This window comes from Dufourea novaeangliae, unplaced genomic scaffold (genome assembly GCF_001272555.1).
Source record: "Dufourea novaeangliae isolate 0120121106 unplaced genomic scaffold, ASM127255v1 scaffold57, whole genome shotgun sequence".
NCBI lineage: Eukaryota > Metazoa > Arthropoda > Insecta > Hymenoptera > Halictidae > Dufourea > Dufourea novaeangliae.
The window spans coordinates 653,943-670,298 of NW_015373937.1; the positions used below are offsets into that span (position 1 = coordinate 653,943).

The 16,356-nt window shown below is 46.2% G+C and overlaps 2 protein-coding genes across 2 annotated transcripts in view; one reads left to right on the forward strand and one right to left on the reverse strand.

The window, feature by feature from the left end:
• Nucleotides 1–14,001, forward strand: part of LOC107185463 — a 30,794-nt gene extending 16,793 nt beyond the window's left edge. Inside the window, exons 6-13 of the mRNA XM_015573147.1 lie at nt 4,478–4,800; nt 6,033–6,381; nt 6,597–6,940; nt 7,022–7,397; nt 7,486–7,735; nt 7,817–8,002; nt 8,172–8,309; nt 11,278–14,001. Of these exons, the coding sequence (XP_015428633.1) occupies nt 4,478–4,800; nt 6,033–6,381; nt 6,597–6,940; nt 7,022–7,397; nt 7,486–7,735; nt 7,817–8,002; nt 8,172–8,309; nt 11,278–11,511 (2,200 nt within the window). The 3' untranslated portion in view covers nt 11,512–14,001. The remainder of the gene's footprint in view (nt 1–4,477; nt 4,801–6,032; nt 6,382–6,596; nt 6,941–7,021; nt 7,398–7,485; nt 7,736–7,816; nt 8,003–8,171; nt 8,310–11,277) is intronic.
• An 807-nt stretch (nt 14,002–14,808) lies between these two features.
• On the reverse strand, nt 14,809–16,081 carry LOC107185437 (lipoma HMGIC fusion partner-like 2 protein). Its single transcript, XM_015573111.1, has 4 exons — nt 15,952–16,081; nt 15,445–15,717; nt 15,067–15,180; nt 14,809–14,951 (listed from the first exon to the last, which is right to left on the reverse strand). The coding sequence occupies exons 1-4, from the start codon at nt 16,079–16,081 to the stop codon at nt 14,809–14,811; spliced, it is 660 nt and encodes a 219-aa protein (XP_015428597.1).
• Between the last annotated feature and the right edge of the window lie 275 nt (nt 16,082–16,356).

Sequence of the window (16,356 nt, forward strand, 5' to 3'; positions counted from 1 at the left end):
TGCGCTTTCTGCATTCCCAGACGGCGGCTCTTGTTTCACGCTAGTCATGCGTGACACGGCGGTGCTGGCTTTATTTATGTCGTTCGGGGAGTTTTTCGGTGACTGGTATGTCTTCGTTTTTGGCAGAAATTTTTACGAGACGCCATCCCTTCGTGGACGTTTCCACTCGAGGATCGATTGCCCTCGAGTCCACGTACCGATGAAATCTCGACTCTAGATATAAAAGTTTCGAGACGACACGTAATCGTTCGATCACCTCTCTGAATCGTTTACCCTCGTCGTTCGTCTGTCCTCGGTCTATTTCCGTGCAGGAGGAAACGGATGGCCACGATTTATGGGTTTGGTAATTGAAACCGACAAGGTCTACACGCCTTTGGGGAAGCGAAGGGTTCGTCGCGGAAGAAGTTCCCTCGTTTACGCCATCGGTTCGGGAAATGTCAGGGCTGGCGTTAACAGACGCCGTGTTAACACTTCTGTTCCCGTTTGTTCTGTGGAATATTTAAATTTTAGAAAAAAAAAGGCTTGACCCTTTTAGTATCTTAGGGTCGATATATCGTCTCTGTGGGTTTTCTGAAAAATACCTTTACATTTTTAATAATATCTTCATTTTCAAGGGAAATATCTTGATTGAAATAGATACCTACAAAAATCGTATATTTTTCCAAATATTTGTGGACGATACCCGGAAAGCTTATAAGATACCATGAGGGTTAATCGAAACGATGGAAGATCTTCGGTGATTGGAACTTCGAAGCACGAATGATCGCGAAGATAAAACGTCGACGAACGGGATATTTCCAGGCTGCAACTATCGGAATGTCTCGACCGTATTATACACACACGGAAAACGAAACTCTCGCTGCGAAACGTCAAGAACCTCGTCGAAGCTCTACGAGCGACTATTACGTGGGTCATAAAGACGGCACGCGGACCGACAAGCGTTAAAACGACCGCGGTGTCTCTCTGCGAAGACCATACGGTCGGAAGAGGGTTGTTAACCCTTTCGAGACTACTCCGACGATACTTTGCCGCTCTTACGAACGTGAAATCGAGAACACAAGCCTCTCTTTCGACAGCCGCTCGGGGGCGTCCGTGGAAGCGGCGTGCGCGTGCCAGACACGTGTTCGAGCTGGTAACCCTGCTATTTTTCCGCCCCTCTACCGCCGTTAGTGCCACCGATTGTTCGCACGCGTTACTTCTTTCCCTTTCTTTTTCGTTGGCACTTTCCAGAATTGGATGTGTTTCATTGTCCGTTTCGTATTGTTGGTTCCCCGAACGGGAAGGGACGCTTTGCGGAGATTATGGGGGATTTTAGACACGAGAATCGAGGGTTGCAGATTTTCGAATTGATCTGCTGGCATATTCGTTAGGAATACTGTAGTGTAGGTAACACGTGGTCGGTGGACAATCTTTATTTCTATTTCTTTTGGAGAATATACAACTCAATTCCCAGTTAATCCTGACGTCTCTGGACTGCAATTCAACAAAATACAGACACGAAAAAACATACAAACGTTCGAAGAACCCCCGATTCTGTGTGTTGCCGGAGCGAGGAATGGAGCGTTTGCGTGCGCTCGGGGCGAAAAGGGTGGGGCGTGGAGCGCCAGGAGACGCTGCGGAGGAAGCTCCGTGTGCTTTCGTGTGGTTTTTTGAGTGCTCCCAAAATATCCTCGTGCCCTCCTCGACACGGGAAGAGAGATAAAGAGGGAAGGCAGAGAGGGAGAGAGTTCGTTCGAGCTCGTAGAAGAAAGAGAGAGACGAGATGGGAATGCCAGTCTTCGGTAACTAGTCATCCTAGTAACGTGGCTTCGCGAGTTTCTTGCCGGGTGACAAAGGTCAGGCCAGGAGTGGAGGAAAGGCTTTGTGCTGGCCTAGTGGTAGCTGGATCGAGGCTAACACGTGCTCCTATACGCGGGTGTGACTCGCATGAAAAAGTCGCGAAGCCGGCTGTGGGCCTTGATCTTCTTTTGCAAATCGTAATATTTTAGGAAAAATCGTGGAGCTTGTGGTCAGTGAGGAAGAAGTGATTATCAGAGCGTCACGCGAAGTTTTTGCTCGGTCTTCGACTGTAAAAAGAACCGTTGGGCGATTGATGGGCGATTTCACGAGGATCGAGGACCGATAGCGACTGGAATCGATAGAAACGCGAGTAATCCGGCTCTCAAGTATCATCCTCGGGCGTAATATTCTCGAGTTGAAACGACCCGGCAGTCGATGTTCATTTTAACTGGGACTAGAAGCGTGTTCCAAGGATGCCTTTGAAGATCGAAAGTGGCACCTACACGGTGAACCCCACTGCCAAAAAGAATATCTCGAAGTTTCTGCTTTGGAAACACTGGCGTAGGAGGTACAACAGACATTTTTACCTGTGTAACACGGTGACTCGATGATGTATCTCTTGTCCTTCTTGGCTTCTTTCACCGATCCTATCGGGAGTCCCCTTCGCCGCCGTCTCGAGCGTGAAATTTCCAGTTTTATGATACGAATCCAGTCTTTCATCGCCGCTGTAATTAATTTACCATGAAACCTTCTTCAGCAACTTAATTTAAAGTCCAAATTCTCGCGAATCCAACGGGCCATTTTATTTATCCACGAACAGTTTCAATAGCCCGCGCGATATCTCTTTTTCTCGTGTCGTTTTCCAGCGTTCCCATAGTCGATTCGCGGCCAGTGTCGTTTAATTGCCGTTCAATGACGCGACGATAACGTCACAGTGTCGATATCTACCGTATCAGAATCGCAAACACGCAGAGAATAATCGCTTGACATTTTCCAGAGGTATCTCTCGTGTCATTCATTCCCACGCGTGTGCGTTCACGTTCATCATCGTCGCTCCGTTCACGATCAAGCATGATTCGATCACCTTGCACAGTGTTCTCATACCACCGCTTCGTTGCACGTCACACGCAGCGCCCCACTTTTAACCCGTAAACCCCCGCAAAAACCCGATGAACCTGCATCGGATCTCCACCTTGCATCTCAGAGAATAGATGCCTGAATCCTCGCAAGAGTTTAAAAGTGTCCAAATTAATAGGCAAAACCTACTCGTCTGAAACGTGTACGATATGGAGTGTGTAACTAACCAGTCTAATTCGAATGATAGAATTGGAAACTGTAAGATAATCAATAGACTGCGGATTTTGATGCAAAATGAAATATAAAGTAATTCGGACAGACAGAACAAATGCACGAATTTCATTGTTTTTCTTAATCTATTAACTATAATATTTTTTTTTACTACAGTAAAATTAATTAGTGTATGATAAATGCGCCGTGCCTTAGTCTCACTCGGGATATACCGTCAATAGATTAAATATTTTATTGGTGTCGAAAGTTCTGTATTTTGTTGTATTTCAGAGTCCTACAGGCTATAAATGCATAAAATCCACAGTCAGTGTAACAAACTTGAGCTGTCCGTGTGCTCGTGATGCTTGATAAGGATCTAAATTATTTTCCGAGTAGACGGACTGCTTTACACAACAATGTCCTTCGTGAAAATTGTATATTGTCCGATTGTGGTGTGAAGAAATTAACACGTGTCAGGAATGATCGATCTATTCGACGAGAAACTCCGTTTTTTCTCTGCGCACGAATCACCTCACGTCTCCCCCTAATATGCATGCGATTATCCTTGAGAGAGTGAGCTGCACTGGACCGCGATGCACCAGCTTTGCGCGCACTGCCTTGTGATTGCGCGCAGCCGACTTGAACCCCTTGCGCGCGAATCGCTCCCACGATCGCCACGCAAATACTGCAATTGTTTCGAAGTAATCGGTGGAACAATTAGAAGTCGATTGCGAATAGCAATGCAACGTTACGGTCATTGGAGAACTTAAACGTTTTCGTTGAAACCACTCGAACGGTTTCGTTTCCATCGCTATTCGCAGGCACGTCGAAGAACGCCCTGTGAAAAGTAGACTTGTTAACCCTTTCATTCCCACTATTGCCACGTGGCTACGTATTCCAAATCACGAAATAAAATATTAACCTGTGAGTGTGTAACAATTTCTTCTCTTTGTCTCTTTCATTCGATGGAACTTGAGCATTGCTACAAATAGAAACTTACAAAATTCTAATTTCCTTCAAATATTCCAAAGAGGTTTATTGATCAAAGGTAAGAGAAATTGGGTTTCGTTATGCATAATAACATTATAATGGGCATTGTCACATATAACTGTGATAAAAGTAAAACAGTTGTTAAATGACAACGAATGAAAGGTGACATTAGACTGTTTTAAAATGTTAAAATGTTCTTGTGAATCATATATACACGAAAATATTTCTTTTGTAATTTTTACATAATTCGGGAATAAAGGGTTAAGAAGAAGAAAAACATGGAAGCTCGCGCTGTGTGCTGAGAGACTCGCGAATTTATCCCGGCACCGATCCAATCGTAAAATTAAATTCGCGGGGGATGGGTGCACGCTCTTGTTCCGTGATTCGAAAAAAAAAAAAAAAACGAAACGAAAATCAACAGTGTACACGAGGACCGCGGGGAGGAGGATCGTCGACGCGTCAGCGGGCAAACGCGCGGTGGCGGCGAGGTAGCGGGCTTGGAGGACGTCGCCGACTCCTGCGCCGCGACGCTGACGCCGTCGGTCCCAGGCGCCGGCGGCATCAGGTCGAATCGTCGGACGAGGCCGTTATCGCTCGCGGTGCAACCGCTTAATTACCGTCGCCTCGATCCGGACCCAAAGATCACCGGCGACTTCGTCACCAGCCATCGCCCTAACATGACTAGCCAGGAGAGCATCGGCAGCTGCAGTTTGGACGCCGACCAATCCGCGTCCGACCGATCAGGTTGGCATATCTCTCTCGATGTCTAGCGTTTTCCAGGGTCTCAGAATTATTCTAGATACGGAATCAGAAAATATTGGTATCTCGAGAATCCTTGACGTCGTGACGAAGAAGTAACTTTAGGATTGAAATACAGTGAATCATCGATGAGTATTCAAAGGCTCCGAGACACTGAGGTGTGCAGACGTCATCACTGGAAGCTTGACCAGTTCCACAGGAGATCATCTTAGTGGTGGGAATGATGCCTGAACACTCAGTGCCGAGAATCCTTTGAATACTTATCGATAATTTAATGTACACTGTCCCCTATGTAAGTGACGCCACGGAATTTCAGGACTTCCCTTGAACTTAAAGAAAAATTGTGTTAAAGAAAACTTGAACTACAACTTAAATATAGTTCAACTTTTGTTTCATTCAATTTTTTGTTAAGTGCAGGGCAAGTCTTGAAATTTCGTGGGGACACCCTGTAGACTGCGTTTAAGTATCGAAGGTTAACATACAGCGGTAGGTGAGCAGCAAAGAAGTTAAATTTAGTCAATTTCTGTGGCTTTCGTTGGATGACCTTGCACTTGACCCGACAAAGACCGCGTTCACCAAACCCGATCTTGGAACGTGCAAGGTCACCGATCCCTCCGCCGTTCTGTGCGTGGATCGTTCGCTTTTTGCTCGGCACCACGGTGTAGTACCGATCGGATTTAGATCGCGCAAGCCAAGCGCAGCAAGTACAGGGCAGAGTGGAGCTTCTTTTCTATCGCCAGTGCCAAGAAGACGAGGAGATGTAGACGGGCGTTTGTCTCTTTCGCGCCGCGACTTCGACCGGCCTCTTGCCATTCCAGGGTTATTCCTGTGTCGCGTTTCGAGCGGGCACGTTTCGATCGTTTCTGCCCGTGTCCTCTCGCTATCAAACGCCTTTCGATATATCGTCGTGAACGCTTCCACCGTCGACTTATTATTCTATCCGACAATTCATGGGATTTTTGGCGAAGGGAATCATTTTACTCGCAGAATCGGGTCACGCGGCCAACAAGGTTTGTCATTGAAAAATCGGAAAAGTGAGTGCGGCTGAGTGTGCACAAAGGTTGCAGTGGTCATTGCGTGCTATATAGCTTTCTCTACGAATTTGTGCATTTAGGGACCTCGAATCAGAAGGTTTTTATAGAGGGACGCAGGATAAGGAATAGATGTCAGCGTTGGAACGAAACTACCTAAGGCCAACCGAGGATTTTACATTCCAGAGAACACCGTCGACTCCTTGTCCAAGAAGACTCTACACAGTCTGAACTTGTCCTGCAACGGTAACTCGGTCTCTACGCCCGATAACCTGGCAAACGGCAGCAGCGAGACGCTGCAGAAGTCCCACCTGACGCCCGATGAAAAATTGAACGTCAGCAATGGTCATCGAGGCAGTCCCGAGCCAGAACAGCTGACAGTGAAGAAACCGAGCTATTTGGGCCTGGCCTGCAGCATCAGCGGTTATTCAGGGATCAATCGGTACGACAGCAAGCTGAGGGAAGGGTTTCGATCGAGGGACAGCAGTCCTGGGACTAGGCTTATCACGAGGGACGGCAGTCCGGCGGGTTTCAGGTAAAAATCGTCTTTACCTTTCATGGCTGATATGATTATTTACTTACCATTGCGAGTCAGGGATTGGTAATATTAGAGGTACGAAGCACTAGACATACTATCTGCTACGTTATAAAATACCCCAAATTTCTGAATGGTTCTCTTAAGAGCCCACGAACAAACTATCGAGAAAGGTGAAAGTTAAAGGTTAAAGTTTTGTGGCACGAACCTTCCAGATCAAACGACAATCTCGACGTGCCAGCGCACCCATATCCGCCGAAGAGTCAGTCGATTTCACCCCTAGCGATGGATAGGCAAAACGGTTTCTCGAACGGTCTGAAGGAGGAATGCAAAGTGGAGGCATACAGAGACTCCAGAAGCTCCATCAGCATATGCCAGGGTTACTCGGAGGTCGACAAGGGTGTCTTGCATCCGACATTCCCAGATATTAGCCCGATTCGGTCCAACAACCCCACGAAACGTAGCCCCGAGGTGCAGCAGATGATGTCTTGCGGTCAGCAGAATAAATCGTTCTCGTCCCATTTCTCGGGGTCGTCTCCTAAACAAGCTACCGCGAATCGTAAGTGTGACTGGATTCCCTTTAACAATCCCTTCGACTTCCTGGAGGCATGAGTGCAGTTCTTCCATTGGTTGTTCACAGACTCGAACAGTTCGTTCAGCGACACGAGTATACTGAACGGATCCTCGGTGGACATGGACAGCCAGATATTAAATACGTCCTCGAGCAGCGAGAAATCTTTCATTCAGCAACGAGTGGAACGGCTCTACGGCCCCGGAGCCCTCGCCCAGGGCTTTTTCTTCAAACGTAGCGCTAGTAGATTGAACGCCAGCGACAGCAGTTTCAATAAGTCGAGCAACAATAATGACGTGTCGACCGACAACGCGAACACGGAGGAGTCCTTGAAGAATCTTCCTGTACTGAGACACTTGAGACCGGAATTCCGTGCTCAGCTTCCTGTGGTCAGCCCTAGGAGACCTACCGATGGCTCGGAGCAAATTTTGAAACCTTTACAAAGGTAAATCATTGAAGAAACTTAAGCATTCGGTGTTCCTAGGAAACCTTGAAGGAAGATTGATAGAAATCGTGATGTTCTCGATCGTTAGGGTAACACCGGTGTCGAGGAAGGCGGAGCAGAAACCAAAATCGCAGACGCCTTCGAAGTTGGACGGTAGTATTGTGGAGAACAACACTCCGAAGTTAAATTCCAGCGTGGCCAGCATCCCTGACCAGCAGCCGGCTGCACCGAAGGTGGTCCTGCCTGTTCTGGAGCCCAGCGCCAGCTCGACGAACGTGGCGAAACAGGCTCAAGAAGCTGAGAAGGCCGAAGAGAAGGATGGACATTATTTCCTGAAGGTACGTTTCACAAAAAAGTGACCAGAAATCGCTGAACTATGGGATTAATCGAGTGACACACGCTTGTGAATACGGTTTCAGTTGCTGAAACAAGAGACAAACAGGCTTCTCTTGCTTGCTGCATCAGCGGAAGCGGAGCTGGCCAGCGGCGATACTGTTGCACTTCCGGAAGAGGCAGCTGGTAAGCTGCGCTCAGCTGCCGGCAAGGCCAGGCTGCTCGCTTCGCAGAAGATGCAACAGTTCGAGGGACTCTGCCAGAAGAATATTGTAAGTTTACTTTCCTTTTACAGTTCGAACAATCAATCAATTGTATCGCCATTGCATTTAAAAAATAGATTATTTATTCATGTTTTTCTTTTATAAAATTTTATAAAATGTTCGACGAATCGTTGCATTGGAATGTAACCATTTCCGTGTGTGTACTTGTTTGTTACAGAACCAGGTGCCCGGTGAAGAATTCCCAACGACGAACGAGGATCTGGCCGGCTTCTGGGACATGGTCATGCTGCAGGTGGTTCAAGTAAATGAGCTTTTCGATCAGATTGAAAAGCTACGAAATTCCCAGTGGCAAGAGGTACGTTCAGTTTCTGATAATCCTGACCCGACATCCACGACTGATATCCTTCCAAATCATTCCAAACGAAAATCGTATTCGACAAGGAATCCTGATAAAGCCAGGACTAGTAAACTTCACTATTCGCCCCTGTCGTGTTTAATTCGCGATAAACATGTCCGATTCGACGATGCAAGGTGTGACATACCGGAAAAATCGACTCGTGGAACAAAAAACTCATTCGACGCGTTCGAGAAATGTCCAGTCGACAAGCAGCCGTGCAACGATACGATTGAAGTATTGACCAAACCGCGGAACTTCAAATATTCTAGGAAATTCGATGTTAAGTATCGTGAAGTGGACTGTAAGGACGGCCACGGGTGTCTTTTTGAGAACAATGTTGAAACGGAATTGACGGAAAGAAATACACTTAACGTTGATCCATTCAGTCCGTATATTGTCAACTACGTGGACGTGTTGCACCACAACATGCGACCGTTTCCTTTCAGTGATCTCAACGGTAGATCGTACAGCCTTCTGCCGCGTGGTGATTTTTTCAACGAAGATATTTCTGGCCAGTATACGGGTAAAGATTCGTCGAAGTGTGAGGTATTATTTAAAAAAGGCGTTAATAAAATTGACCCGACAAAGAAAATGGTTATCGACTCCCTCGACAGAACACCACGGAAAACAAAAACCGATGTTCCAAATCATATTTTAAAGGATTTGGCATCCTATACTAAAGATTTACCAGTTGAAAGAAAAAGGGAGAATGCTCGATCGAAGGCAAAATCCTCCAGTCCCATTGGAAGAACTGTAAATCGCGAAATGGTAATAAAAGATCATAGAAGGACTAGGTCGCGTACTCCTTTGACCAAATCTCCAAAATGCGATCCAGTGAAATCGAATTCCAACGATAAGCATAAAACTTGCGGTCTGAATATGGATTTCTATCGGAAAAAGAATGAAGACAAGACTATTCTTCAAGTAAAACCCGTCAAACTGTCTGATAAATTTCGTTCCCCGACGCGACCAGTTGCTCGAACCGATGTTAATATAAAACCGTATGTCAGAAAAGTTGGCCACAGTGTTACGTTTTCGGTCGACACGAAAGGATCGATGAAATCAGACAAAACAGATTTACCGAAGGACGTTAAATCTGAAAGAACGATTAAATCGTCCGTAAAACAGAAATCTGCGTTGCACGGAAATTCACCACGAAAAGCATCTCCATTGACTCGAATATCAATCGAGAAACCGTCATCTGCTAAACGGACGAAGGCTCAGACTCACAAAAGCAGTCGTAACAAAAATGCCGTAAAGACGAAAGAAAATGACACTCGTGCGCGTAGTTTATCCATCGTGAGTGAAGTTTGGTCGAACGTGGATTCCCTGAAGAAGAAGTTCATACCTTACTGGAGATCCAGTTCGTCGAAGGAGTATAATAGCTTCATTAGTACCTGGACCAAGAGGAAAGAGGATCAACCAAAGGATCCACCAAAGGATCTATCAAAGGATTCACCGAAGAAGTTCAAACAGAAGACAGAAGATCGTGAATCTTGTGATAGCATTGTCTGGAGACTCAGTGACTCGAAACCTTTCATCCCTCTGAATCACGAGACTCTTCGACAGCTGAGGCAAGTGTACAATGGCGAGAGTCACGAGACCCCATCTTCGACCGTTACTAAATCGGAGAAACTGGAACGGATGAAGGTGTACGATAAAAGGAGGAAAAGGATAACCAGGGACCACGAGGATGAACCTCCTAAAAAAGTAGTTTCTTGTGGGACCAGAGCCCCTATTTCGGAGGAAAGTGTCCCCAAGCAGATGCTTCAATTAGACGCTCAAGATGTCGTTTCGTCGAGCTTATGCGACACAGTGGCGATCCACGAGATTTCTAGTTTTGTGAAGGATCAACAGGACCTCTCTGTCCAGACCTCGGTCGTGCCGTGTGTGGTAAACGCAAACGAAGAAACGGGTATCGTTATGAATAACATCGCGAATAACATTACTCAGTGGTCTAACAGGGACCCGAAGATAGAAGCATTTATCTCTGCCCTGCTGTCCTTCAAATCCGTCGATCCCACGATCATATTCCAAGCGCCCGAAAAGAGCAACTCGGGACTACAAAGTCGTCTGAGCATCAAGAAGCTTAGCTACGGATTGATCACAAAGAAATTCGATTCATCAAACCTGAGCGCGAGCGTTGTTCTCGATATTTCACATCACGTGCATTCGGACTTCACGGTTCGTCCCCTGGAGAGTCGACCGACCTGTAAGAATATCGGATCCTTCGATCTCGACGAGTATCTGCCCCTGAAACGAGAATTCAGAGTGTCCCGTTGTCTGCAGAACTTGAAGTCCACCCAGCTGTTTTGTAATAATTTCGACATTCACTCGAATCTTCCGAACGCCACCAGTTTCTCCGTGAAACTGCGACACACCCTAGCGTTTCTGAAGTCGAATCGCACCCTCTGTAGATTGTCATTGTATTTGTACGCGTACGGTCTCTTGAGTCTCGTTCTAATTCTCCTGAAAATAGGCTCGTGCTACGATCCCTTTCTGGACCCAAGGTTCTTCGTATAATCATTACACCCTTTTAATCAATTTGATGTACCTTGCATTCGTGGAATAAAATTGTCCTCAGTCTATACACCCTCCTGTTCCTTTTCATTCCTGTGTGCGTTTAAAGAGAGTGAATTTGCTTCACGAAGAACGCGAGACCATCGAGTACGTGACGTTCCAGGAGGATCATCTTTTCCTAAGTACGTTTTCCTGTCAACTACATTTATGAACATATGTAATCTTCCAGAGTGACTGTTCGCTCTTTTCTTTCCTCTACTAATAACATTTTCTAATCACGACCTCATACTCGAATAGTTTTCCACGAAAAGGGTTACCGATCACTCCTCTTCAGTCCTTCAGTAATTAACCCGACTTCGCTCTAGGTCACTAATATATGGGACAACCACTGAACCCTTTTTTTTAGACCGTGCCAGAGAAGAAACCAGCCGGCATCGCTCCCCAGAACGGCAACGCGACGAAGCGTCGCGTGGCGTCGATCCATAAACCAAAATCCACGGCGAACAGCGAGGCGAACAAGAAAGCAAGAGAGGCGAGAGAACAGGCTCGTAGGCAGTTGATCGAGGAACGAAGACGGGCGATGCGCTCGAATGCGCAGAATTCCGAGAACACCGTGAAGATCTTTGTCCCGGACACGTAACGATAAAAAAGACAGCCGATGGCCGATCGGCGGTAGCGTTCCGCCCTCGAGTCGGATCGAAACGCGCGCGGTATTTTCTATGCATTTTCTCGAAACGCTTGGGATCCAGAGAGGAGGCTGACGCGTGATAATATCGTGCTTTATCGAAGCCATCTTCGTCGTCATGCCGGCGACGATGTTGGAGAACCACCAGAGCGATCGGTGTTAAGGAACAACGCATTCACTTCATGGTTCTCGAAGTTTCGTCGTCGCATGGAAGCTACGAAACTTACGCGTCAGCGTTACAAATAATTTACCGGATATGCTTCGACTACAATCAAACGCGCTTCGTATCGTTAGTGTCGAGCGTTAACTTGCCTACTTACGGGACACACCACAGTGCGGTGTAGTATATGATTGGTAGAATAGTTTCTCGAGTGGTGTCACAGATTTTTAGAGTACGACTTCACTGTGTTCGAACAAGTCGACACTTCGATACAGTTCGTATTTTTATTACGTCTCTATACACATACACATCTTCGTTCCCCTCCCCTCGGATTCTACACGCTGTGATGTATCGTGCTAATCTTGTTACGTTTTATATCAGATTATTACGCTCTGTCGTTCAGATTTTGTACGATATTTAATGTTCGGTTCGCGGAACGGCATGATGACTCGTCGAAAAGAAAAATACCTTATTCTGTGTCATTTTGTGGTTTCCTTCGCGCGGAAAGCGTTCGCCGTTGAGTTTGCGTAGGAGAAGTTAAGCTATCGAAGATCATGGGTAACGAAACAGCACGTAAACTGCTCTTGTCCGTAGGAATTTTCATAAAGGACTAGAAGCGTACGCTGTTCGAATGTTCGGATCGCGTAGGAAACTATCGACGTTCTCTGGTGAACGCCAGGGACGGAGGAGTAGTTCGATCGTGAATTTTAGTCTGGATCGAGGATCCAAAGACCCCTTGTAGCCTACATTAATACGTCAGCGATAGTGCTCGCCTAACGATTCCGTTTTGCAACATGTCGATCGAGATCGGAACGGAATGATTCCTATTACTTTAATCAGCCACGTCGCCTAATATTACCCGTTTGAACCTCTTCCTTCTTCCCGGGACCCGAAAATAGTAACCGTGAATCGATTTCGTGGAATACAATAAATTATCAATGAGTGTTCGAAGGCTCTTCAGAACTGAGTGTTCAGACGTCATCCCCTCCACTGGGAGTTTTACTGGTTTCACGGGGGACATTCCCAGTGGTGGAGATGACGTCAGAGTACTCATCGATGATTTACTGTAGTAATAAGAGGCAAAAGCTTTCGTGTGTTCTAAAATCGTTTTATTAAGTCGACATTCCCGTATAGAGACCGTCTCGAGAAGTAGCCCTAATATAGTTTAGTTGTGTCCCTCCCCCAGTTAAGTTTAAAGAATAGGTGTAGTCGATGTATCAGCAGACGTAGGTTAGAGCTCGTCCAACCAAATAACACGCGCCAGCGAAATTAGTAGACACGGTGGTTGACAAGCCTCCTGATGAGACTCTCGTCTGCCGACCATGTGAGATTTCGGTTCCGTGCGCGCGCGTTACAGAGAGCTCTCTCGAAAGGCGTCGCGTCGTATTCCGGCGGGCCGCGTTATTTATTGACTGTTGATTCCCTCGGTGCCTTGATTAATTTATACGCGTGTACATAAATCGACTGACGACGGCCGACGCGATCCGATGCGCCGTCTTCGATCGAAAACGAGATTCAACGTCGATAAATGAGAACGAAAGCTTCATGGGCGTTCCCTCCACGGCCTGGTTGATTAGTTTGAGAGCAAGGAATACTCTGTTTTCTTCTCGTTTATCCGTTCCGCCTAAATATTCGATGGCGATTAAGCGTACAGTGCTCTCTCATCGCGCCGCGTTGCCTCCATCTGCGAGCAACTTGTGATCAGAGATGGGTACAATTTTTATACAATTATTTATTCACACTAAGCGAAGTATCTTATTGTTATAAGTTTTATCCGAGGAATTAACGATCGGAATGTGAGTGTTTTTTCTTTTACTTGAATTTTGACTGTCTCAATGAACGTATCCGCTCGTCTCTGATTACGACGAAAGAATGCTGTGAAAGACTTGTTCGCGCTCGGTCGACAGTTTCTGTAATATTCTTGAGCGGACCAGCGATTGTTTGCTTCTGTTTCTGTGACGCATCGAAACGCGTGCCGCGAGCGACTGTACATACATGTAAGCGTGAGAGAATAATGAGCGGCTGGAGAAGCGAGCGACTGCAGGCAAGCGATCTGTGTAATTTACAGAAATCGATACGTTATTTGTACATTGGCCACCAGCCACGGCTCCATGTCCCCACGATTCGGTATTACTTGTTTCGTTCCCTCTTCGCACTCTGTTTCGCCTGAGTGTATTTCACTTGTATATTTCGTATCCAGGGCCTCGCCTCGATCCACGTAGTAATTTATATTCAGATCAGTTCCCCGCCGCTTTTCTTTCGTAGTGCCCAGGCGCGCCGACGAACCTTTCCAACAGATCGATCCAAAGTACACGAGGATGTAATCGCCATGACCCACACGATCACTATTCCTTTCGCCGTTCTCTCCTCGGTTTCCTGCTCCTGCACCCCCGTTCAGAGAAACACGCGATACCGGAATCGTTCGTTTCTGTTCAACGACAAAAGCTCTTAAACGACGGGAATACGGAGAAATTCTTTTTTTACTTATCGTTCGGGAACGATTCGACGCGAATCAACCGCCTCCCGATCGGTCGAACGTTCCCGTAAACACTTTTTTTACGCGGTTAAACAGTTACGATTATTTATTTATTAGGTACTAGTAAGCTGTCCATACACTTGTTCTCAATGAAATTAATAAAAAAAAAAACTGAAGAAAAATCGATGAACGAGGGAAAGAAATGAGAAAAGGGAGAAACCTTTTTCTATTGTCGCACTTTATTTCCTACGAATGTCCATGTACATATATCTCTTTGTCAGACAGAGTTATAAAAATCATCGTTTGCAAGGTCTCGGGCTGTACTCTTGTTAAACGTTAAATCTCTTGTTTTCCTTGAAAATTGGCACAGAAGAGCAGTCGCTCTCGCGATAAGTACTCGATCGAACTGGGGTTCGACGACCTCGTGACGAGGGGTCATCGACTTCTTGCCACACGCACAGCGAGCTCGAACTTGGTCCCACGACGAATTTCCCCTCGTCTCGGCCGACTATAGGATAAAGGAAATTTCAGCTTCTCGAGCTACACGATTCGTTTCGTTCACCGCGAACGGAGGGACGTTTCAAAAGCAGCAATGAAGTACAAATATATCTCCCTTTCACGCAAGACAGATCAAAGTCTTGCCCTCGTTCATTTTGTCCTGCACCTTGTCGCTGGCCGTCGACTTTTCCGCCTGGCCGCTGATCACCGCGCAGACGAAGGTCAGACTCACCCCTATCACGGCGCTGTAGAATGCCCAACCTGAAAATATGTATATAAGTCTTTTGTGCTCGCTATAAGGGTTACCTGGCCGTTGTAGTTCATTCTGCTCGATTTTTTTCTTCGAGAATACAGTGAATAATGGGAGCCTGCTTACCAAGGGTGCAATCAGCGAGGTAGAAAGCGTCCGCCTCTGCACCACAAATCCTCTGAACCCTCTCCGCCCCCCAGCCAGCGGGATACAGGATCATCCCCAATAGATACGATATTCCTTTGTCAATAAAAGGAAACTATATTTACAAGACACGTCGACACACAGAAAAGAAATTCAAAGGCCGAAAAAAATTACAGTAAATCATCAAGGAGTATTCGAAGATTCCTCGACACTCATTGTTCAGACGTCATCCCCACCACTAGATTAAGCGCTCAGTGGTGGGGGGTCCTCGTGGAACCAGTCAAGCATTCAGTGATGCAGATGACGTCTGAACAGTGAGTGTCGAAGAATCTTCGAGCACTCATCGGTGATTTACTGTACCTGCGATAACCTGAGCCACTCCGGCCAAGTTGAAGATACTCTTTCGACCAATGCTCTGTATACAACACCCAACCAAAGCAGCGAGCACCGTGATCGCCATGATAGCCAGTCCAAGAGACAGGAAGAAGTAGGAAGCTTTCCAACAGCCTGGAAATACGCTAGAATCCGTGGCGAAGCCGTCCACGTTGAAATTCGCGCAGTGTGTCTTACCGTGCAGCCTGATGCAACGATTGAAGATACCGACTGTCGGGACGTGCAACTCCGACCCGTTCTCTGGCATCAAAGAAGATCCAAGAAAAGTATATTATTCGTCTAACATAGTTCTCTGTTTTAGGTGTGGGATCAACGATCGACTTCGTCCGACAGTTGGAAACACATTAACTTCAATTTGGTGACGTGTAAGTTACAATCGAGAGACGTTTTTGTCTTCGAAGAAGTTACTAATGACCGTCTGTCGTTTCAGGCGACGTTATCACGCGCGAGGATTAAGTAAGAGAAAACAGTTACTTGTATCTTTAATCGTCCGCGGACCAACGAGCCATTTGGGAGTGATGAGGCCCGATAATACCGCCATTAGCGCCACTAGGGACAGCAGCGTCCATAGCAGACTACGACCAGTGACTATCACATAGCACATGCTGCCGATCGAGTGTGGATGTCTATGCCATCCTTTGTGCTCAGAGTCCCCTGAAACAATTTCGAGCAATCGTGAATCCCTTTAACACGTTAACAATTAAAGAATCTTCATTTAACCCTAAATCACTAAACTATCCTGTGACATACGTTATTACTAATCATTCGTAAAAATCACTACTAAACACGTGTTATTTAAAAAGAATATTATTTATATTGAGGTAGGAACCTATGTTATATTTATGATAGTCAGACTTAAAAATAATGAAAAATCGAGAC

Excerpts from the sequence above, each read along its gene's own strand:
- LOC107185437 (XM_015573111.1), bottom strand. The coding sequence starts at position 16,081 with ATGTGCTATGTGATAGTCACTGGTCGTAGTCTGCTATGGACGCTGCTG. Across the intron at positions 15,718-15,951 it reads GCGGACGATTAAAGATACAA|AGAACGGGTCGGAGTTGCAC; the intron begins GTAACTGTTTTC and ends CTTTGATGCCAG. Across the intron at positions 14,952-15,066 it reads CCTCGCTGATTGCACCCTTG|GTTGGGCATTCTACAGCGCC; the intron begins GTAAGCAGGCTC and ends ACATATTTTCAG.